This window comes from Ovis aries, chromosome 8 (genome assembly GCF_016772045.2).
Source record: "Ovis aries strain OAR_USU_Benz2616 breed Rambouillet chromosome 8, ARS-UI_Ramb_v3.0, whole genome shotgun sequence".
NCBI lineage: Eukaryota > Metazoa > Chordata > Mammalia > Artiodactyla > Bovidae > Ovis > Ovis aries.
In genome coordinates this window covers 68,755,792-68,779,465 of record NC_056061.1, presented here as the reverse complement: position 1 = coordinate 68,779,465, position 23,674 = coordinate 68,755,792, and the positions used below count along the sequence as shown (strand labels likewise).

Below are 23,674 nucleotides of genomic sequence, written 5' to 3'. Positions count from 1 at the left end.
TTTGTCTAAGGATTGTTGTTATGACAGCAGTGATTTTTCTACAGATGAAACACGAGGAAGCCGGATGTCATAATATAAAGACATTATTTAGTCTGTGGAGTCAATAGATCTAGTTCAAATTCTGATTTTTCCCAAGCTGTGTAGACAATATACTTAACGTCTTCAAGTCTCAATTTCCTCATCTGTAAAGTGGGACTGATAATACCTGTCTCGAGAAATGTCGTGAGAATTGAGTGAAAAACCACATGGAGAGCATCTAGCAGGCTGCTTGGCTGGAAGGAGACTCCTGGATAGTCACTGTTTGTTGCTTTTCAAACGGTCATTCCCAGTTTGATTTCAAGGAAGGAAGATCCCCCCACCCCCACGAGGTAAATTATTGTTGGCCTCTTGCCAATAATTGGCCTGGGGCAGGGAATCAGGGGGAGAGTGGACCAGTGATCCAGTTCTGGCTAGTAGGAGATAAGGAAAGTTGGCTAGAGCTTCTGAGAAAGGTATTCTTTCAGAATTTTTTTTTTTTTAAAGGAGTCTTGGGAAGTGAAAGCTTGTGCTATTGTGCTATGCCTTCCCCTATTCTTCCTGCCTGCAATGACATGGTGTGAGATGAAATTCTTGGAACTGTGTTAACATCCTGTGGCCACAAGATGACGAGCCTGTGGCTGAGGAGCTAACGCCCCATGATGTCAGAAAGGTGTTTGAAAGAAACTTTGCCCTTAAAGACCTTTGAGAGCCACTGCTAGCCAGAAACTACCTACCTCCAATCTGTCTGCGATATGGGATAATTAGCATGTCTTGAAATACATGCCAGTGAGTCTCAGAACACCAGGATCATTGGGGAACTTGTTGGAAACACCGATTCTCAGGCCCCAGCCCAACTTCCTGAATCTGTGTCTCAGAACTGGGGCATGCTCAGGGTTTTTTTTAAATTTATTTATTTAATTTTTAAAATTTAATTAAAAAAATTTTTTAATTTAAAATGTTTAAAAAATTTTAAGTTTATTTAATTTTTAAAAATTTATTTATTTTTAATTGGAGGATAATTGCTTTATAATGTTGTGTTGGTTTCTGCTATACATCAACATGAATCAGACATAGGTATAGATATGTTCCCTCCCTCATGAATCCCCTCCCACCTTCCACCCCATCCCACCCCTCTAGGTTGTCACGGAGCCCAGGTTTGAGCTCTCTGTGTCTCACAGCAAATTCCTACTGGCTATCTATTTTACATATGGTAATGTATGAGTTTGCATGCTACTCTCTCAGTTCTCCCCACCTCCCCTATCCCCCACTGTGTCCATAAGTTTGTTCTCTATGTCTCCACTGCTGCCCTGTAGATAGGTTCATCAGTACCATCTTCCTAGATTCCACATATACGCATTCATATAGTAGCACTGTTTTCACCATAGAGTTTCTGCCAAAACGTTCCTAAGGGCTCAGACAGTATATGTAGAGTACATGAAGTATTCCTCCAAGGTCAAGAATCCATCCTTGACTGATTCCCCATTACTGGCATGATGTCTTATCATTTATCTTTTTTCCCCTAAGTGAGGCTGTCTCCTGTGAATGCACTTGCTATCTTTCTGTTATTTAAATAAATATATAAATTACTGTGTAGGGCCCCGAAGCTGCCTTCTCTCTAGCTGTGTCTTGCCTTTGATAGAATCTTCACTTTCACCTTCCCCAAAATCTCTGATTTCCTGACTTCATTCTAACACCCTTTTATTTCAACATCAGTTAAACACTTCAACTTCCAGCTTCCTTTAAACCCCTTCATAATCTCTATAATGAAGAAATATGACCATATCATAGATTTTTAGAATATTATCATGACAGGCTGGCACCTGGGATCTGGGACCCTTTGCTGCAGTGCTTGTGCCTGGACAGACATCTCCTCGAGTAACAGGATACAAACTGTAAAGGACTAAAAATAACTGTGTATACAGACAGTTGGTTTGATAAGATCAAAAACCCAACTGCCACTTCTGAGGTGTCAGGAGCTAAAGCAGGTTACTTCCCATGATCCCTGCACACAGCACCACAAGGGGGTGGGGAGACCACCTAAGCCACCCCTCTCCCAACGCCTAAATCTGGCCCTACCCTCACCCCATTTAAGGGACAACCTCACGCTGCCAAGGGAGCAAGCAATGAAATCTATTATTTGCTTTCACTCCCTTGAGCTGCAGCCCAAGTCCCAATAAAACTTTGCATGAATTTCTTGTCTGGCCTGTTACCAATTTCTATTGATCAAAGAGACCAAGAACCAGACTGAATAACATTATCACTAAACAGCATTAACACCAGGACATATTTTTTCATCTGAAGGTGAGAAAGAGAAGCATTCTGTTTGCTTACAGTGGGGATTACCAAATACTTCCCAGGCACTTTCAGCTACCTCGGTGTGCTTTTCTTCTGGGTTCCAAAGAACAGTGTTGGTGACTGAGCAAGTGTGAGGCTAACCTGCTCTGACTCTGCTGAAATTGTGATGAGGTTCTTTCAGAAAGCTAAGGGCTAGAGGTATCACCAAGGGATGCAAGGTTGCTGGGACATGAGACAAGGGACGGACAGGGGAAGGAGGTTTGTGTTGCCTGGTGCCCTCTGGCTCCCAGCAATTCAAGACTCAACTACAGAGAAGCCCACTGGGAATTTTGCAAAGGACTTTTAGCCTGCTTTCAACAGGGCTATTTACTCCCTTCTCTCCTTCCTTCCCCCTCGTCTTTTGTTTTCCAGTTTTATCAAAGACAAATTTTGTTTTTTGGAGCAGTGTCTTCAGATCACTTTACTGTGAGGAACACTTTACACTATTTACTTATTTATTTGGCTGTGCTGGGTCTTAGTTGTGGCACACAGGATCTTTGGTTGTAGCATGCTGGAGCTAGTTCTTTGACCAGGGGTCGAACCTGAATCCCCTGTATTGGGAGCTCAGAGTCTTAACCACCAGACCACCAGGGATGTGTCCCATTTATATTTTGGTTCTTTATTATTTAAGTGTTATGCCTCTATCTTATTTTCCTTATTTTTACCTTTATTTGCATTTCCTTTAAAAGTATTATTACTTTTATATCTGATTGAAGTTATATTTAGTCTTAGTTTAGATTTTTTTCTTAATCTATATTTATGCTTTTATTTTATTTTATTTAGCTTTTAATTTTTATCTTATAGTTAAATCTAGTTATTTCATCTTGCTATAGTTCACTTTTCATGATATTTCTATTTTAACCTGTATTTGGATTTTAACATTTTCAGTTCGGTTCAGTTCAGTTGCTCAGTCGTGTCCCACTCTTTCCTACCCCATGAATCGCAGCACGCCAGGCCTTCCTGTCCATCACCAGCTGCCAGAGTCCACCCAAACCCGTGTCCATCGAGTCGGTGATGCCATCCAGCCATCTCATCCTCTGTTGTCCCCTTCTCCTCCTGCCCCCAATCCCTCCCAGCATCAGAGTCTTTTCCAGTGAGTCAACTCTTCGCATGAGGTGGCCAAAGTATTGGAGTTTCAGCTTTAGCATCAGTCCTTCCAATGAACACCCAGGACTGATCTCCTTCAGAATGGACTGGTTGGATCTCCTTGCAGTCCAAGGGACTCTCAAGAGTCTTCTCCAACACCACAGTTCAAAAGCATCAATTCTTCGGCACTCAGCTTTCTTCACAGTCCAACTCTCACATCCATACATGACTACTGGAAAAACCGTAGCCTTGACTAGACGGACCTTTGTTGGCAAAGTAATGTCTCTGCTTATTAATATGCTGTCTAGGTTGGTCATAACTTTGCTTCCAAGGAGTAAGCGTCTTTGAATTTCATGGCTGCAGTCACCATCTGCAGTTATTTTGGAGCCCCCCAAAATAAAGTCTGACACTGTTTCCACTGTTTCCCCATCTATTTCCCATGAAGTGATGGAACCAGATGTCATGACCTTGGTTTTCTGAATGTTGAACTTAACATTTTAGTTTTTCTTAATTTTCTCTCTTCTTTGCATTATTATACTTGATTATTTTTAGGGGTTTTTATTTTACTTTCTGTTTTTAGCAAGTAGGAAACACAGCCTCAGGAAGTGGCAGTGAGGAAGGCCATATCCTCTGTCCCCATGGTGTTACAACAAGGAGAGGGAAAATCTAACAAAGAGTAGAGTCTTCCTGCAGCTACTCACAATGGGGACTCAGACTATATTGGCTAGATATTAAAGGGCACAGTGAACTAAGAAAATGTCATACAAAGGGACACCCAAATTATATATCAGATATATGTTGGGTGACCATACAATTTATCATACACACTCAGACACTTGTGAAAGTGAAAGGAGAAGCTATTAAAAGTTATGCTGGGATGACAGATCTGCAAGAAGCTGGTGCTAGGCAACTTATGTATTTGAAAGAAATAGGTATGCAAGTTTAGACCAGAATTAAGTAATATCAGCTCTGCACTTAATAGACAGTTATTGAATGAACAACCACATTGATGGTTATATAAACTTAAAGTGTTAGTCAATCAGTCTTGTGTAACTCTTTGTGACCCCAGAGACTGTAACCCACCAGACTCCTTTGTCCATGGAATTCTCCAGACAAGAATACTGGAGTGGGTTGCTATCCCCTTCTCCAGGGGATTCCTCAACCCAGGGGTGGAACCTGGGGTCTCCTGCATTACAGGCAGATTCTTTACTTTCTAAGCAGCCAAGGAAGCCTCTATATAAACTTAAATGTAAATCAAAACGCAATTCCTGAAATGTGAAACTTTCTTGTTGGGTCACTTAGAAAAATCCAGACAGAAAATTGTAGCTGCTTTTATAGTTCAACTATCTCGTGTGCATTTTGGATTAAATTAGCCACGTGTGTGTGTGGTTAGTCACTCAGTCGTGTCCAACTCTTTGCAGCCCTATGAAATGCAGCCCACCAGGCTCCTCTGGCCATGGGGATTCTCCAGGCAAGAATACTGGAGTGGTTTGCCATGCCCTCTTCTAGGAGATCTTCCCAACCCAGGGATCAAACATTGGGATCAAATGTCTCCCACATTGTAGGCAGATTCTTTACAGACTGAGGCACCAGGGAAGCCCACATTAACCACATAATAACCCACAAATATTCATATTTTTTCAAAAAGTATAAACAGCAATTCTTTAATTTCTTTTTTGGTTGTGGACAGAGGGGACAGAATTGAATGAAAGCAATTCTGATGTTTTGCCTCTAGATATCTGGGAGGGTGATGATTCCATTAACTGAAGGAGATCCATCGGAGGAGGAAGAAAGAGTTGAGTTTGAGAAATCTGTGGGACATTCAAGAAGGGAATTCAAGTAGACAGTAGGATATAAAAGTCTGCAGTTCAGGCGACAAGTCCAGGCTTAAGATACAGATTATTGAGTGAACAGCTCAGGCAAACGTCTGAGTGTCCCACGGTGCAGGCAGAACCACAGGCTGGCAGGAGGGGGATGCCATGGTGTCATGTCTAGTGATCCTAGGATATCCTTGGGCCGGACCCAGTGCAGTCATTATGAGCTCACCCTTGCTACTCAAAAGCAGTATTTTCCAAAGGTGAGCATAAGAGCGGTCTTGCAACTAGAAGAAAAAGAGTCTAACTTGGGGGGCCACCTGCTCAGGGAGGTGGCCCACTCACGCTGATGGCACGAGGACACCTTGAGTGCACTTAAAACTGTATGTTTCCTCCTTGTCAGGCAAACTCGAGACAGAGGCTGGGGTCATCAGTGAGCAGTCTTCTCCCCACAAAGGTTTGAGAATTATCATCATAAGGCAGTGAAGCCATGGGATGAATGAGGTCATCTACAAAGAAGGTACAGAGAGGAGAGAGTCAAGGGTATACTCCCTTGGCCATTTCCCATGACAGTGTGTAGGCACACTCATTTGACCCACTACTCTGAAAAATAAAAGTGGTACCTCTATGTTTTTATGCTGCCAAGCACTGAGGAGCAGTCACTCCCCTCCCCCTTTATTCTTAGTTGCCTTACTCATTTGATAATTTAGTTGTGTAGCGTAGCTATGGAGAAGGCAAACACTGTCAACTAAGCCCACAAGAGCATGTGGACACTGGCAGATCACAGCCTCTTTTTCCAGTCAAATAAATCAGAGGAAATGGTAATATATATCTGAATGCATGAATATTTCCTTTTGTTTTGTTTTATTTTAGCAATATTTTTAAAGAAGGTAATTCAGTTGTTCAGTTGCTACATGATGTACCTTTAATCCCAGGAGTTACTGTTTAAGGTGTAAACTGTAGTGTCTATTTTGTTTTTAAATGTTGCAAAAATTTTGAAAAGGGAAATATATATATGTATATATTATACATTTTATTACATATATACATGCATATAAATTTTCTTCTGAATAAAGCAGACCAGGTGAAGAAACAATAGACTAAATGGAATTAATAGCATCAGCCTCTCCCAGTTTCATTTATTGTTAAAGAAAAATGTAATAGTAAGACAAACAGAGTAGTGACAATCATATTTTATCAAACTTTGATGCACAGCTTTTTCATTTTTGTTTTATAAAAAATGTGAAAGGAAAAGAGATTAATATGCAAGTGAGTATAAAGACTCTGAGTTATCAGAAATTTATACAAGCCTTTAGGTGTTAAGCAAAATTTCCAAAATTTTCAACCCACTTACTACACTGAATTTAGGTTAGGTCCAAACAAAATTATATTCTAGAATGTTATAGTATGTAATTTAACCAAATTATACTCACAGGGCATACACAGAGGAGAAACAAAGAAGACAACCTACCAACTTCTAGTTGAAACCATTGTCACTGTTGACACATCAGCCAAGTAAGTCGTTTGGTCACAATTTCTATTTCTTAGCACACAGATGAAAATCAATCAGGTTAATTCACTGAAAAGTCTACGTTTGTATTTTCATCTTCCCCTTTCAACTTCTTTCCACTTCATATCCCCTGATCCTCCTCCCTATAGGGTGTCCAGGGTTATCTTGCTTTCTGACTTTAACAACAGGTCATCCTTCCTTCTTCCTATTTTAAATATCAAATTCATTCACACCATTCACACCATTCCTTCCAAACATATTGATTTTAAGCCTCTTGTCTCTTATCAAGAAGGAAAGGATTTCTCGTCACCGTTTTTATATTCCCCGGTGTGCTCTGCCAGTCATATTTAATATAACACTGAAATTCTTATCAGTGAGAAGGGACGCAACTTTTGCTAATAAAGCTGTGGTTTCTTTTTGGAAATGAACACTTGTTGCAAAGTTATTCAGGTATTGATAAGACCCAAGGCAGTGTGCCAAACCCAAGAAGCTCCCCTACTGAGGAGTCCCAGCATTGAGAGAACAGGCACTTTGTTTCAGTTCGGTGACGGTGTTACTTTCTCCTACCCTGGTGCCTGTTTTAACATCTTGCCACCCAGTAACATTTCTTGTTTGACAGGTTTCCTCCGTAAACCGGCTGACCAAGAGCGATGAAAATCGCGAAAGAGAGGCTCTGTAACCTCATCTGTTCCCTTTTAAGGGTGCTTTTAGACAGGGTAAACCACAGGGCAGGGCGAAAGAATGAACTAGTTAAACATGCCTCACTGCAAGAGAAATTCCTGTTTTGTCACGTGCAGGCTTTTTATCTAGGGGTGACATTCCTCCTATATCCTCTCTACCCGCTGGAGAGTCTTTCCTTGATTTGGTCCCAACCCGTCTTTTGAAAGTGTTGGAGCACCAGCTGCTGGCAGCTGGGAGAACATTAACAGAAGTTCTGCCAGGATGGTTTCCAAAGGCGGAGAGTGAGGCCTTATAGCCCAGAAAAGCTCACAATTCAAAGGATGGGCAGTTTGGGGTCCTCCGGTCTCTCCTTGATCTTCAACTCCTGCAGGAGAAGGAATGGCCTTGCCAGTTATTTCTCTGCTCAATTCGCCTGCAGTTGAACATTTTTGTACTGGACAAGTATTATGGATCCCTAAGGAATCTGTACTGGGATGTGGATGTAGCCTGACATACTTAGGAAAATGGACTGACGCATCTCAGGGCAGCCTCATAAAAAGACCTCAGTGACTGCGGACAGTCTAGGACTGATGCCCAAAGCCACTGCCCTGAAACACAGCCTTTTATGACCAGATTTTTACACTAGTGTCTTGTGTAAATGACCCCACTAGATGCCATATGAGAGAGGAATGTGGATAGCTGAAACCTGAGCCAACATATTTTGTCCACTATTTAAAAATATTTTTTATGTATTTTATTTACTTTTGGCTGTGCTGGGTCTTTGTTGCTGTGCAGGCTTTTCTCTAGTTGCAGTGAGCAGGAGCTACTCTCTAATTGTGGTGCGTGGGCTTCTCATTGAGTGGCTCCTCTTTGTGGGGAGCTTGGGCCCCAGCGTGCAGACTTCAGCAGTTGTAGCACCTGGGCTCAGTAGTTGTGGCGAGTGAACTTAGTGGCTCCGCAGCATGTGGAATCTTCCTGGACAGGGAGTGAATCTATGTCCCTGCATTGGCAGGTGGATTTTTAATCCCTGGACTACCAGGGAAGCCCTTGTGCACAATTTTGAAAATAATCTTTGTTTGGCTGAAAGAATAAAAAAGAAAAAAAAATCCCTTCTTAGAACTGAAATTTAAAACAGTTTTATAGCTTTCTTTGCAGCCCACCTTATTAAAGGTACAGAGTCTTCCTGGTCCCAATTTGACCCCAATTCTGCTGACTTCAGTCCCTGAGACAGACTTTCATTCTCTCTCCATGAAGTCTTTTGGACTGACCATTCTCTTGGATGATCTGCTTCTCCCCAAGTAGCTTTTTCTCCAGTCTTGTCTGTCTTCCTCTCACCAAGACCTACCCCTGCTTCCAGGACACTGCCCCTACTCTGGGCCCAGCACCCAGCACAGGACTGCTTCTTAGTTTCCACTTAAAAAAAATGAGAAGGTAATATTACTTCACAGAATTGTCATGAAAATAATGAAATCAAAGCATTTTATAGGGGAAGTTTCCTGGTGGCCTAGTGGTTAGGATTCTGGGCTTTCACTGCTTGGGCCTGTGTTTGATCCCTGATTGGGGAATTGATAACCACCCCCAGGTGCACAGCCAAAAAAAGTGTTATGCCAACAGATACTGTTATAGGCTTTCCTGATGGCTCAGATGGTAAAGAATCCACCTGCAATGTGGGAGACCTGGGTTCTATCCCTGGGTTGGGAACATCCCCTGGAGGAGGGTATAGAAACCTACTCGAGTATTCTTGCCTGGAGAATCCCATGAACAGAGGAGCCTGGTGGGTTACAGCCCATGGGGTCCCAAAGAGTCGGACATGACTGAGTGACTACACATAGCACATTGTTATGTGTATAAAGACATCTTGTTCATTCTTCATAACATATGTTGCTAAAAAAGATGCTCAATTTTTATATGATGGTGCAGTTATATTCTAGATCCTATTTATGTTCCATTTCTAATAGTCCTATTTTATTAATTCCAATAATTTTTAATTCTGCTATCAAAAGTAAGTCAACTGTTATTCTGATTATAAGTGCATGTTTCAAACTATCACCTTGATTACAAACGAGAGACTTGCATGCTGCAGTTTGAGATACCTTACATATTTTTTTAAATTGGAGTAGAGTTGCTTACGGCAACACTGCTGTGTTAGTTTCTGCTGTACAGCAAAGTGAATCAGTCATACATATACATATATCCCCCTTTTTTGGATTTCCTTTCCATTTAGGGCACCACAGATCACTGAGTGGAGTTTCCTCTGCTATGCATTAGGTTCTCATTTTATCGATTAATATTTACCTTTCATATTTTGAAGAGAGAGTTCTAATAGTATTAATAGAAAGTAGAATGGCAGAATTTATACAGAGAAACCAAGACTACTGGTACCCTATTTTATTATCTTTAAGCTATGCACAATATTCAGTAGTTGCCTGTCAAGATAGCAAGTTTATACTGTAGAGCCTGAAAAATCTTTGCATGTGACATTTAACTACAAAGCATTGGAACTGTTTTTAAGTATATATAAAGCATTGACACAAGAAGAACCCTATTTTCTTTCCAAGTTGTTATCTTGAAAAACTATAAACTAACTCTTGTGATGTCACAGTTCAAATATTTTAATATTATTGATCAGCTTTTTAAAAATTCTAACTTTCTTTTATCCTGGATACTGATGCATCCAAGGTGAGCATCTTTCCTATTATTTACATTTCTGGAGTTGTCACCACCTAAAGTCTGTGGCTTTTGGCTAGTTAGGAGTCATTTCATATGTTAAAATATCTTTAAGCTGGCAGGGGTGGGGCATGGTAGGGGGAAGAAGAAAGTGGGATGATATGAGAGAATAGCACAGAAACCTATACGTTACCATATGTAAAACTGATAGCCAGTGGAAGTCCAGTATATGTTGCAGGGAACCCAAAGTCAGTGCTGTGACAAACTAGAGGGGTGGAATGGGAAGGGCAATGGAAGGTAAGTTCAAGAGGGAGGGGCCATATGTATACCTATGACTGATTCATGTTGATGTATGACAAAAACCATCATAATATTGTAATTAGCCTCTAATTTTAAAAAGTAAAATATAGAAGTTAAAAAAAATAGCTTTAAGGGACTTCCGTGATGGTCCAGTGGCTAAGACTTTGCACTCCAAATGCAGGGGGCCCGGGTTCAATCCCTGGTCAGGGAATTAGATCCTGTGTGCTGCCACTAAAGAGCTTGTGTGCTGCAACTAAGGCCTGGTGCAGCCAAATGTTTTAAATGAAAAGGGTTTTTAAAAATAGCTTTAAAAGATTTTGCCTTCAGCCCCTGAAGGATCTATTGTTCTTTGTGATTGGTTCTTTCATTTTGTGCCTAAGTGACCTAGTGCATGAAGTTTCCAGGTTTGCCTCAAAGTCTGCTTCTTACCCACGGACAACTTTCAGAGGTTATCAAGTGAGCATCACAGGATGAGGTAAACCCCACTCTCACCACCCGTTCGTGGCACTGGAGCCCCCTTTCTTAAGGAAAAAGCCAGCATTTCATCCACCCCAAGGCAGGGCAGTCAGAGCCAGGAAGGGCTTTGAGAAAACAGGGTGGGATATGGGAAGAGTCTTTGGTCTATTGTGACCTGGCCTCCACAGCTGAACTTCTGGGACTTTCTGACTCATAGCTTGGAAGGATCAGGGGAAAGCACTTGTCACATGGAGCAGAACAGCTGCTTCCTGCTTAACTTTTTTTGAGTGGAACATCTTATTTCATCTTCCTAACATACTTGAATATAAGAAGGCATGAAATGCCACTGTGAAAATAGCTCTTTCATTGTAAAAAAAAAAAAATTTTAAACCCTAATTTTCAAAAAGGATAAGGTCTTGGTTTCTTCTATTTTATTAAAGATTATTAACAGAAGAAAGGAAGTTTCAGTGTTATTTGCTCAGTCGTGTCCAACTCTTCATGACCCCATGGTTTGTAGTCCACCAGGCTCCTCTGTACATGGAATTCTCCAGGCAAGAATATTGGAGTGGGTAGCCATTCTTTTATCCAGGGGATCTTCCCAACCCAGGGACTGAACTCAGGTCTCCTGTATTGAAGGCAGATTCTTTACCGTCTGAGCCACCAGGGAAGCCCTTATAAGCATATATTTTTCCTCAGAAGTAAATCAGTTCAGTTCAGTCGCTCGGTCGTGTCCAACTCTTTGTGACCCCATGAATCGCAGCACTCCAGGCCTCCCTGTCCATCACCAACTCCTGGAATTCACTCAGACTCAAGTCCATCAAGTCAGTGATGCCATCCAGCCATCTCATCCTCTGTCGTTCCCTTCTCCTCCTGCCCCCAATCCCTCCCAGCATCAGAGTCTTTTCCAATGAGTCAACTCTTCGCATGAGGTAGCCAAAGTACTGGAGTTTCAGCTTTAACATCATTCCTTTCAAAGAAATCCCAGGGTTGATTTCCTTCAGAATGGACTGGTTGGATCTCCTTGCAGTCCAAGGGACTCTCAAGAGTCTTCTCCAACACCACAGTTCAAAAGCATCAATTCTTCGGCGCTCAGCCTTCTTCACAGTCTAACTCTCACATTCATACATGACCACAGGAAAAACCATAGCCTTGACTAGACAGACCTTAGTCGGCAAAGTAATTTCTCTGCTTTTGAATATGCTATCTAGGTTGGTCATAACTTTTCTTCCAAGTAGTAAGTGTCTTTTGATTTCATGGCTGCAATCACCATCTGCAGTGATTTTGGAGCCCCCCAAAATAAAGTCTGACACTGTTTCCACTGTTTCCCCATCTATTTCCCATGAAGTGATGATAGCTATTAATTAATAGCAGCTCTATCAGTCTACAAGAAAGTTATGCAATAACAATAATGAATATAGTACTTAGCATGTGCCAGGCACTATCCTAAGTACCCTTACCTATTTAGTCATTTACTTCTTCCAACAACTTTAGGAGGTGGGTTCTATCATATCCTTTTTTACAGATGAGCAAACAGGCACAAGTCATATGGCTGGTATGTGGCAAAGTCATGATTTAAACCCAGAGAGTGTGGTCCTGAATCTGTGTTCTTTTCTGCTATGCCACAGTTGGATAGTTACTGAATAGCAAGAAGAGAAATTCTTGCCTTTTCAATAAGCAACAGTTCACAAATCTCTGAGTATATTAAAGTGAAATTTTTACCTAACTTTACAATGTAAAAAATTTTAAAATACACAGAACCAGCAAACTCCTTGACTTTCATGAATGGTTCCAAACAAAGAAAATGCATTATGGGGTAAACTCAGGAAGTATTCTCTCTTATGGAAACTAGTAATAGCCCATGTCCTGTATTCCCAGTATCTCTTCACTACCATGGAAGACTTAGTAATGGAGCTGTGTGAACTTTTTTTTTTTTTTTTTTAAGAGAAAGGGAATTAGGTCAAAGGTGAAACATATCATCCCTGGAATTAGCTGAGAAAGAATTGGGAGAAGTCTAAGAAGAATCCAGTGGGATTTGGTTTCAATTCTTATATTAACCATGAAATTAAAATTAGGAGCAGGGCTAGATTTCATGGTCATAAGCAGATTAGTTAGTGAGTTCCAAAGAGTTCAGATATTCTTTCTTTCTTTTAAAATTTCACTGTCTGAAGCACCTGAGAATAATGACTATTGAATAAACCCTCTCATCTATTAAACAATAAGTAGAAAGAGTTCAGAGTTGATTCATAAAAAAGACAGGAAACATGGTGAGTGTAGGTAAGGATATTACAAAGTTTGCAAATGAAACCAAATCTCCAAAACATGATGATTTTGCTAAACTATTACTAATAACTCAGGAGAGAAAGCATGAAATGTAGTATATGTCAGTATACTTACATATTCCCGCCTCCCCCATTCAGAGGTCCATTCACCAGTTGCAGCCTCAAACAAGGTGGTAGAAGTTTTAGAACAATAATTGAAAAGTTAGACAAAGATTTAAATGGTCAGGACACAAATACATAAAAAGCATGCTTATAATGTAATGTTTATTTAACTTGAAAAACAAAACTATTTGCTCTGTTGTATCTGACTCTTTGCAACCCCATGGACTGTAGCCCACCAGGCTCCTCTATCCATGGGATTCTCCAGGCAAGAATACTGGAGTGGGTTGCCATTTCCTTCTCCAGGGGATCTTCCCCACCCAGGGATAGAACCCAGGTCTCCTGCATTGCAGGCAGACCAGGGAATTCCTGTTTTAAATTACTACATTTCAATGCATGAAAGGAATGGGTCACAGTAAAACAAAAGTAATTATTTCTCAGACCTTTTTTTTTTTTAATATTTCTAACTCTGTATGCATTTTCAGCATTTGATATCTGTTCTTTACCACCATAACCAAACAACTCAAAACAAACTTGGGTGGTTTTGATCCAAACTGAACTATGGAGATGCAGACAGGAGCAAGATAAACTCAAAACAAGCAAACCAACATCAATACAGTAAAAATGTTTTTCTTGATATTTATATATCATATTTACAAAGGTAAAGCTAAACCAACTGGTCATTATGTACATACATTAGTAAATATTGGTACTTTACATTTACATATGTGTATTCATAATTATCAAGTAAAAAGATAAATTTTAAATTATTTTTATTTATGAAAAAATATATAATGTGATATACACACTTCAATTTGAGTGCTTGTTCAATATTGAGTGCTCAAAAAACTTTGGGGAAAAGAAATCCCATAATGTATTCTGATGGAACATACTGAAAGTAAAGAGGTAAGGAAATAATAAATGTTAGATGTGATTTTAGTAAGTAGAGGACATGAGCAGAAGATATACATTCAGATGGGGATCGCATAGCATAAACCAGAGGAAGCCTCAGAAATGGAAGATGTGCAGTTTTTCCCAAGGTCAGTTTCACTCGAAAAGGTACAGAACCGAGGTACTTTCAGGATAAGGTAAACGAACTGGAATTTTGATGACAAGTTCATACTGTGAGCCGATCCAGAATTCACTTCCGGCTAGAGGTTCTTGTACAAACATGCCTTGGACATATATTGTAGAGTTAAGTCACAACGTCAGTTCCTTATTTAGCTTCCTTTAAGGGGCTATGTGCCCTTTAAACGACCTCAGAAAACTTCAGCTGGCATCTGTCGTGACTGAAGAATCAGCGGGTGGGATCCACCCTTGTTCCAAGTACCAGATGGGCTGGAATTCTTGCACCTCGTGTTTGGTGGTTTTTTTTTTTTTTTCTTTCTCTAAGGGCTCAGGTCCATAGTGATTAGCGCAATTCACCCCAGGACAGATGGCCTCAAAATCTACCCCCAGAGCGTTTCCCCGTCCTTCCTGCTCGGGGATGGAGGTGTGGCGGCCCAGGGTCACTTGCTAGTTGAGGCAGGGGCAGCAGAAACAGCAGATCGTCCGGCAGGGGTTCTTCTTCTTGTACTGCACAGCCTTGCGCACCTGCACCTTGGCCTGCCCGGTGTATTCGACGGCCTTCTGCACGTTGAACTCAATGACGTCCAGGGTGTCCGCCTGCTGCTCCACGAGCAGGGCCATCTGCAGAAAGAGGTCGTGCAGGTCGCGGATGCGGCCCTCCAGCTGCAGCAGCTCCCGGTGGCGGCTCTCTATCTCGTTGAGAGCCGCCCGCGCGCCCTTCACGTCGGCCAGCAGGTTCTCGGAGAACACGTCCCACTTGCCCTGTTCGAACATGTCCTCGATCTGGTCGCCCGACACGTCCTTACCCATGATCTCCAGCTGGCGCTGGATGCGGATCTTGCAGTTCTCGCGTTGTTTCATCTCGGCGCAGTTGTACTCGTGCATGGCGGCCTGGAAGGTGCGGGCGAGCGCGCTGTACTGCGCACGCGCGATGCGCGCCACAGCCGAGTGCGCGCCATGCTGGACTTCCGCCTGCTCGCTCAGCGCCTTCATGGCGCCCAGCTTGCGGTTAATGCTCTCGCCCCGGGCCTTGATGTCCTTGCCGATCGAGTTGGTGTCCCGCTTGATGCTGCTGAGGCGCCGCATGGACGTGAGGAAGCGGGTGTTCTGCTTTCCCAGCCGCCTCACGTCGGCAATCAGGTGCTGGTTTTCCTCCTGAAGGTCTTGGATGTCTCGGTACAAGGATTCCAGGATGTGGTCGGTCTCGAACACGATGTCCTCGTGAGGCGAGTCAAAATCATCGTCGTCGTCCGGGAACTGCTGATCAAACTGCTTGGTTAACTCCACGAGTTCTCCTAGTCGGTCCTTCATTTTGCCTGCAAATGGAAACATGGAGGTTAAATTCCTCTAGCGAGAGTCAAAATATTTGCATTGAGAGAATTCAAGATTAAAATAGAGAAATGTTCTGCTCACTGCTCATCACTCTCAATTCTTTACTCCTGGGTGTAGGTAACAAATGCACTACAGGAGCTATACGGTTCATGACATTTGGCCTATGAGTGAAGGGCTGATGGGACTGGAAGTCACAGCACCTTTGTGTTTTATAGCTTGTAGCTATCTGCAGTTCTTATGCAACATTCTTCTTTACAGCATGGGACTTTACTTTCACCACCAGACACATCCACAGCTGAGGGTCTTTCCCGCTTTGGCCCAGCCACTTCATTCTTCCTTGTTTTAGCCCCTAAGTCATTGCCTGCCAGGCTTCTCTGTCCATGGGATTTCCCAGGCAAGAATACTAGAGTAGATTGCCATTTCCTCCTCCAGGGCATCCTCCCCACACAGGGAGATGTGAACCGGCATCTCCTGCATTGGCAGGTGGAATCTTTACCACTGAGCCACTAGGGAAGCCCTATCTATATGTATGCGTGCGAGCGTGCGTGCTAATTCACTTGAATCGTGTGGGACTCTGCGACCCTATGGACTGTGGCCCACCAGCCTCCTCTGTCCATAGGATTCTCCAGGCAAGCATACTGGAGTGGGTTGCCATGCCTTTTTCCAGGCGATCTTCCTGACCCATGGATTGAGCCCACATCTCATGTCTCCTGCATTGACAGGTGGGTTCTTTACCACCAGTGCCACCTGAGATGCCCTTAGCAAAGATAAAGATTGTTAATTAAGTAAAATACATACTTATAAAAAAATACATTGACACATTAATGATGAATTTCTTTCTTGACTTTCAGAATATTTTTTGGATCTTTTTCTGCATTTTATTTATTTTTTAAGAATAATTTCTGTATTTTACTATTTACTGTTGAGACATCTAACAGTTTTTATTTACCACTATTTATTGTTGTCATCTCTTGATTTAAACTTATAGCATATGTAGTATCCATCATCTGAAAATGTTGCTTTACATATCAAAGTTCAAGCACTCAGATAGCCTCAGTCTACTTGCAGAAAAATAAAGGCCAATAAGAAGCAAAAAAAGATTATTAAATAAGGATAGTCAACTTATAAGCTCTGAGACCAACTCTAAGTGTTGTCTATTCTGTGTCTATTTCAGCACTGGTGAGCATCTTCAGTCTTGTATATCATAACAGTTTTTTAATGATATAAATCATGGTTTAATTTTTTATCTTAAAAAACATAAAAATTGAACCTGCTTAAAGTAAAACAACAAAATGAACAACGATGAAAATCTAATAAGTATAAAATTTGGAAGTTGAAATTTCCTTGCTCTTATGCCCAATATCACCAATACATACTTTAATTTGAGTGTTTGTTTGAGACTCAGTGCTTAAAAATATTTTTTGGGAAAATCCCAAAATACAAGCTAATGAACGATATTGAGTAAAAGAGATCAGGAAATAGTTAAGTGTGGCTCAGCTGGTAACAAATCCGTCTGCAATGCAGGAGAACTGGTTCCATCCCGGGTTAAGAAGATCCTCTGGAGAAGGGAAAGGATACCCACTCCAGTATTCTGGCCTGGAGAGTTTAGTCCGTGGAACAAAGAGTCGAACATGACTGAGAAAATTTCACTGACTGACTGATGTGATTTTAATAAGTAGGAGGGGTGAGCAGAAAGAAGATATTTATCTATGCGGGAATCACACGGCAAAAGCCAGAGGAAGAATCAGAAGTAAAAGACGTTCCATTTTTCCCTATATCTCCAGTGGTAAATATTGTTAACAAAACTGCTTTTAAAAATAAGTTTTATATGGAAAATTTCAATTGTATGCAAGCCTACTAGCAATAATATAACACTCCCATATACCCATCTCACAGCAGCAATATTTGCCCATTTTTAATAGCTTTTTGAAATAAGTTGGCAGCTAAAGCAGAATTTCCATGCTTTTATAAGGGTGGTTCTGATCAATTCCCTGTTTAGCAAGGCAAAATGTTCTCTGGGTCCATATTTTTTCCAGTGAAGTGAAAAACTTTCATTATTAATACTGTATATATGCCAAAATAATGAACATTTTTCCCTTTTATACAAGATTTTGTTGCTAGAAAGATGTCTTTCTATTATATAATTTGCAGGAAACAGGAGAAAAGTAGTAGCATTTAATGGCTACTCAATCTATCAGGGATCTTGATCTCAAAAGCTTCCCTCAAGTTGAAGCAATTAATTTCACACCACCACTAATGGAATGCTGACAACTTGGATTCAGTGATAAATGGAAAATGGTGAAATAGTAACCATGGATTCCCATCTGCCATGATTATTAGTTACATAAATTAAGCAAAGTTTTATTCCATAGTGGTGATTTTTAATACAAGAAGTTATCCTGCTTAAAATGCCATTTCTGCTTTCTGATGACAAAGGTCAATACCAGACCTTCTCATTGAGGGGAAAGTGACTCCAAGAAGCACTCCAAGAAGTTGAGAGGCAGAAAAAAAGAAACAGGCTGGACCAAAACTATGCCTTCCCTGGCCTGAATTGCCTGATACCTAAATATTTCCTCATTTTGAATAAAAGTTAAAGACAAAGCACAAGTTGGTGGGGGTGAGGGGATTGCAATATATACTAGATAATGAGTTAATATACTTACTATATTAAAAACTCTTGCCCCTCCAAACCAAAAAACAAACAAACAAACCAGAAAAACCACTTGCCCTAGCAAAGACAACGAAAAGGCAATTCATATAAGAAGAAATATAGGTGCCAGAGAACATGGAGATAGTTAGTAGGTATCAGGTACTTATTGTAATGCCAGTAAGCATGTTCTAAGCACTTCTCATGTGATACTGTCTTTAATCTTCAATGGACTTCATGAAGTAGGTATTGTCATTATCAGAGTTGGTAAGTGAGTTTAGGGAGATGAAGGAATATACCCAAGATCACCAGTAAGTGACTAGTCCAGCTCTAGAGTGGCCCCGATTAATCACTACCTTCAATTATTTCCAGCAGGTGTAAAAAAGTGAGGCATGAGGGACTTCACTATCAAAACAAGGAAATGCAAGGTAAGCCACTGAAATTTTTTTTGGTCACCAAACTGGCAAGAATTTTAAAAAATAATAATTTAGGGACTTCCCTGGCAATCCAATGGTTGAGATTTGAACTCCCAGTGCAGGGGGCTTGGGTTCAATCTTTGGTTGGAGAACTAAGATCCTGCTTGCCACAGGCTGTGGCCAAAATAATAATAATAATTTAAAAGAGAATTCTGGGAACTCTGAAAAAAATGCTTGTAGGAGGGCAAATGGATAAAAACCATTGTAGAAGGGCAGGTGAATACTATGTATTAAAAGCTTTTAAAATGTATATTTGTTTTAGGTACATTTATTCTAAGCATATATTCAGAGTTATATGAAGCTCATCATTGTAAATATTTTCATCACCATAGTTTTCACAGGAATTCAAAAATAATTTAAAGGTGCAAAAACGAGATAGTGACGGCTACATGATCACAGAGTTTAGAAGGCTATCTAATGGGATGAAAAGCATAAATATCATTTTAGGTAGAAAAAAATCTGTAAAGGGAAGAGAATGAGCAGGGCTGTCATGCAAACATCTTGAAATAAAGACTTGAATCATACACATCAAAATGTAGTTTTCTTCAAATTGTGGAATTATAAATCACTTTAATTACTTCCTTGTGCTCTTCTCTATTTTCCAACATTTTTATAATGTCCTGTAGAGTCATCAATTAGATAAAACCCCACAAAACCATAAATATTTGTTTAAAAGACTAACTCCTTTAAGATGTATGCATTACAATCAGGTTACCACCTTATGTGACACGAGGAAAGTACACGAGTTGGCTAGTATGGAGTTGAGCTGTATTTATCTGCTTAAGTTAGCAGCCAACATATGCTACTCTGCAAATGTAGAATTAATAATTTTTGAAGATAGATGCAGATAGAATAAAATATAAATAATTTTTTTTACATAAATAGAACAGAGAATGAATAATTTTTGAAGGACAAGACAAGAAATGGTGATGGATGCAAGGAAGGCTTGGGAAGCACTACCACAGAAGGTAAGGGGGTAGTTAAAGGACAGCATCACACACCAGAACGTTAGGGACCTGCTTGTTGGTCTCTGCTAGTCGTAGACAGGTCCCAAGCCCAGTACTGCTTTCCTGAAGCCCTGAAAAAGCTATCATTTCATTCACAATAGGACGAGCAAAGTGCACTGCAATTATATAGAAGGTGGCCTTCGAAGAAGATGTTCAGAGATAGTCATTCCTTCCCAAGACCTACCAACATGAAGCCATGGATCCTGAATGAGATGAAGGTCTAAGTTCACTTGAAGGCTTAAGTCTACAAACTGGTCAGGAGAGAGGCAGGACTTGGAAGCTGGAGATTCTCTAGGAGGTGTACACAAGAAAGTGGCCTTCACTGCCTTCCTGCTCACCTTTCTTGCCCCAAATGAGCTGGTCCCACTGATCTAGAAGGTTTCCTGGTTGCCAAGGTACAAACATTAGGAAAAGTACAATAGAAAGTCAACCAAGAGGCTACTGCTTCTAACAATATTCCCTAAACTGTTTAAATGTACTTCTTACTGTAGTTATACCAAAATACAGAAGCAGGCACAGAAAGAAAATCAATATAAGCCACATACCCAATAGCTTGGCTCTATGCTGTGACAGCTGAAAAAGGGAACCACAGTAAATGAGAAAGAAAAGTCAAACAATTCTATTGACCCCCCCATCTCATTATGATAAAGGATAATGTAATAAACTTTGGTAAACTATTCATAGTTAGTTCATTCGCTCAGTCGTGTCCCACTCTGTGACCCCATGAATCGCAGCACGCCAGGCAAAGTTGTTCAAATCAGTTCAGTTCAGTTCAGTTCGGTCACTCAGTCGTGTCTGACTCCGTGACCCCACAGATTGCAGCACGCCAGGTTTCCCTGTCCATCACCAACCCCTGGAGCTTACTCAAACTCATGTCTATCGAGTCGGTGATGTCATCTAACCATCTCATCCTCTGTCATCCCCTTCGCCTCCTGCCTTCAATCTTTCCCAGCTTCAGGGTCTTTTCCAATGAGTCAGTTCTTTGCATCAGGTGGTCAAAGTGTTGGAGCTTCCGCTTCAGCATCAGTCCTTCCAATGAATATTGAGGACTGATTTCCTTTAGGATTGACTGATTGATCTCCCTGCATTTTTTTTTTTAAGGCACAGCGAGGTTTATTTGGCTCAGGAATTGAAAAGCAGAAGCAGTAGTACAACACATCTCTGGAAACACTTAGCTGTGCCGTGCTGGTCATCACAGCTTTGCTTTTTTGGACAAGAAGTTCACGATGGCAATCATGCACTTGTCTGACAGCCACCTCTCCCTCAGGACACTGCTTTCTTCCATGTTAACTGCATGTCACTTTTCTTTCTCCTTGTTTCTGATGATCTGCTTGAAAATTCTCATGTCATTTGCAGGGAGCTTTAAATGCTTTCAGCCTGGCCCAAACTTCTTTCTGAAAAGTGCTGTCAGGAACAACTTCAGTAACAAGTCCTTTGTTACTTCGGTAACAAGTTCAAGGGACTCTCAAGAGTTTTCTCCAACACCGTAGTTCAAAAGCATCAGTTCTCTGGTGCTCAGCTCTCTTTACGGTCCAGCTCTCACATCCATACATGACTACTGGAGAAACAATAGCTTTGACTAGATGGACCTTTGTTGGCAAAATAATGTCACTGCTTTTTAATATGCTAAGTTTGTCATAGCTTTTCTTCCAAGGAGCAAGCATCTTTTAATAAATCCTGCTTTTTTGCTTCTCATGGAGATGAAAAATTCAAAAGAAAATTTACAACCAGCTGCCAGAAATCTGCTTCTGTCGTCTAATGTTCTTTTCAGGCATGCAGGTCATCTGTTCTGAGTCCTGGATTCCACAGGGAAGTTCTGGGAAATTCTGTCAGCCTCCTTTCACGGGGCAATGTGATTTGATGTAAGAGAAAATAGATGATGGTAGCTCAGTGATTCTGAGACTTTAGGAGGCAACAGCATCTTCTGAAAAGCTGAAAACATGGAGTACTGATGCTTGGGACCCTGGAGGTTCTGACTCAGAGGGTCTAGGATTCCCTCTGGGTGATTTTAATGCACACCCAAATTTCGGACCAACTCCACAGGTACTTACGGCAGCTTTTTATTCATGCCATCCTGGACAACTTATAATAGCTCCCAGGTTGGGGCATCTTGATGAACAAGCAACTGCTAGGGAAGGATTCAGAAAGATGGGGAAAGGAAGATTCAGAAAGTAGGCTTCTACCTAGCTCAGAAGATCAATGAGTGAGGGTGATAACTGCGTAAGTAACCCAATATGCAGGATGCTACAGAGAATAACCTAGGCTTCCCTGGTGGCTCAGTGGTAAAGAATCTGCCTACCAATGCAGGAGATTTGGGTTTGATCCCTGAGTCAGGAAGATTCCTTGGAGAAGGAAATGGCAACCCATTCCAGTACTCTTGCCTGGGAAATCCCACGGACAGCGGAGCCTGGCAGGCTACATTCCGTGGGGTTGCAAAAGAGTCAGACAGACTCACTGACTAACAAAACAACCAAACAACAAAGAATACCCATGAAAGCATTATTCCCTAGTTGCTTCTAAGGAAATCAGTTATAAACACAGTACATAGTCATATCTCTGATCATAAGAGATGTTATCTTTCATGTGCCTGCTTACTCTAAGGGGAACAAAACCTACAAAGTTATGGGCTGAAATGTCTCGCCTCCTCTGAGCCCCCTTGCAAATTCATATGTTGAAGCCCTAACCCCAGTACTCCAGAATATAATTCTACTTGGAGATAAAACTTTTAAAGAGAGAATTAGGTTTAAAAGAGATCTTTATATAATACATTAAGCAATACATATACTAAGTACATTTTGCCTACTACCCAGGGAAAAAAACCTTTCCCTGCTTCGTAGCACTATGTGAGAAACTCAGACACAAGAAGATACAATGCAGAGCAGCAGGGCAACACACAAATCATGTGAGGCTTTTTATGGAGATTAACTTGTAGATTACAGGAGGAGAACCAATCCAAAAGCATGAAGAGCCTTCCTTTCGGTATTTACCCAAAGAGATGCTTTAGAGACTATGTTTATGTGATGTGAGTTCAGAAAGTTTAGGATTCTTGTTTCAACAGGAACTGAAGTACACATTTATACACACACACAGGGCTTGGTTATTAATAAAACTAAAAAGATCTTGCAGATATATACTCCAAATGAGCACTTTTGAGCAGGAACTTGAAATGTAGCACCCATGTTCTACTTTTCAGATTTTATAATCTGTATCTCTTAAATCCTAACTTTATACCAATTTTTAAAATCCTGTTAAAAAAAGATGATTCCAGATCAGGATGTGTCTTTATGTTGAGGTCCACCACTGGTCCAGACAGTGCCTGGATGAGTCATATGGTAGGAACCATATGACATCTGACGTCTCTGGGTGGATGCAGCCCTGCGGCAGGGCACAGGGACTGATGAACTGGGTGTGGGATGGGATTCCAGCCCTCCTCATGCTGGTGCTGAATAAAAGTTGCACAATCCTATGTGATCCTCCTGAAAACACCTTTCTCGACCACCCCACCCTGTCCCTCCCACCCATCATCACCACAGACGTGCAGTAAGAACCAAGAAACCCCACAGGCCTCTGTCACAGTAATCTGGCAGTTACTTTTAGGACACACCATAGTAACACTGGGCTTCCCTGGTGGTTCACCTGGTAAAGAATCTGCCTGCATTGCAGGCAGAGACCTGGGTTAAATCCCTGGGTTGGGAAGATCCCCTGGAGAAGGGAAAGGCTACCCACTCCAGTATTCTGACCTGGAGAATTCCATGGACTGTATAGTCCATGGGGTGACAAAGACTCGGACACGACTGAGCAACTTTCATTTTCATTTTCACTAGTAACACCACCCTTAAAGAACAAGGAATGTACTTTGCCAGCACATTGATTCAGATCCATAAATAATCATTTTATTCCAATGACTAAAGCCTGGTGTTT

General features: G+C 41.2%; 1 protein-coding gene, 1 long non-coding RNA gene and 1 other non-coding gene across 10 annotated transcripts in view; 2 read left to right on the top strand and 1 right to left on the bottom strand.

Annotated features, from left to right (window-relative positions):
* Nucleotides 1-6,008: 6,008 nt before the first annotated feature.
* LOC114116110 (uncharacterized) overlaps nucleotides 6,009-23,674 on the top strand; it is a 35,474-nt gene continuing 17,808 nt past the window's right edge. Inside the window, exons 1-4 of one of the 2 annotated variants that reach the window (XR_009601535.1) lie at nucleotides 6,009-6,073; nucleotides 6,688-6,767; nucleotides 18,643-18,698; nucleotides 19,632-19,714. This is a non-coding gene — a long non-coding RNA (uncharacterized LOC114116110). The remainder of the gene's footprint in view (nucleotides 6,074-6,687; nucleotides 6,768-18,642; nucleotides 18,699-19,631; nucleotides 19,715-23,674) is intronic. The other variant, XR_006060643.2, reaches the window with a different exon arrangement.
* Nucleotides 10,528-10,600, top strand: TRNAW-CCA (transfer RNA tryptophan (anticodon CCA)). Its single transcript has one exon. It is a non-coding gene; the product is annotated as a tRNA-Trp (tRNA).
* STX11 (syntaxin 11) overlaps nucleotides 13,370-23,674 on the bottom strand; it is a 57,157-nt gene continuing 46,852 nt past the window's right edge. For all 7 annotated transcript variants that reach the window (XM_027972525.3, XM_042253572.2, XM_042253570.2 and 4 more), the window contains one exon: nucleotides 13,370-15,607. In XM_027972525.3, the coding sequence (XP_027828326.1) occupies nucleotides 14,739-15,602 (864 nt within the window). In that variant the 5' untranslated portion in view covers nucleotides 15,603-15,607 and the 3' untranslated portion in view covers nucleotides 13,370-14,738. The remainder of the gene's footprint in view (nucleotides 15,608-23,674) is intronic.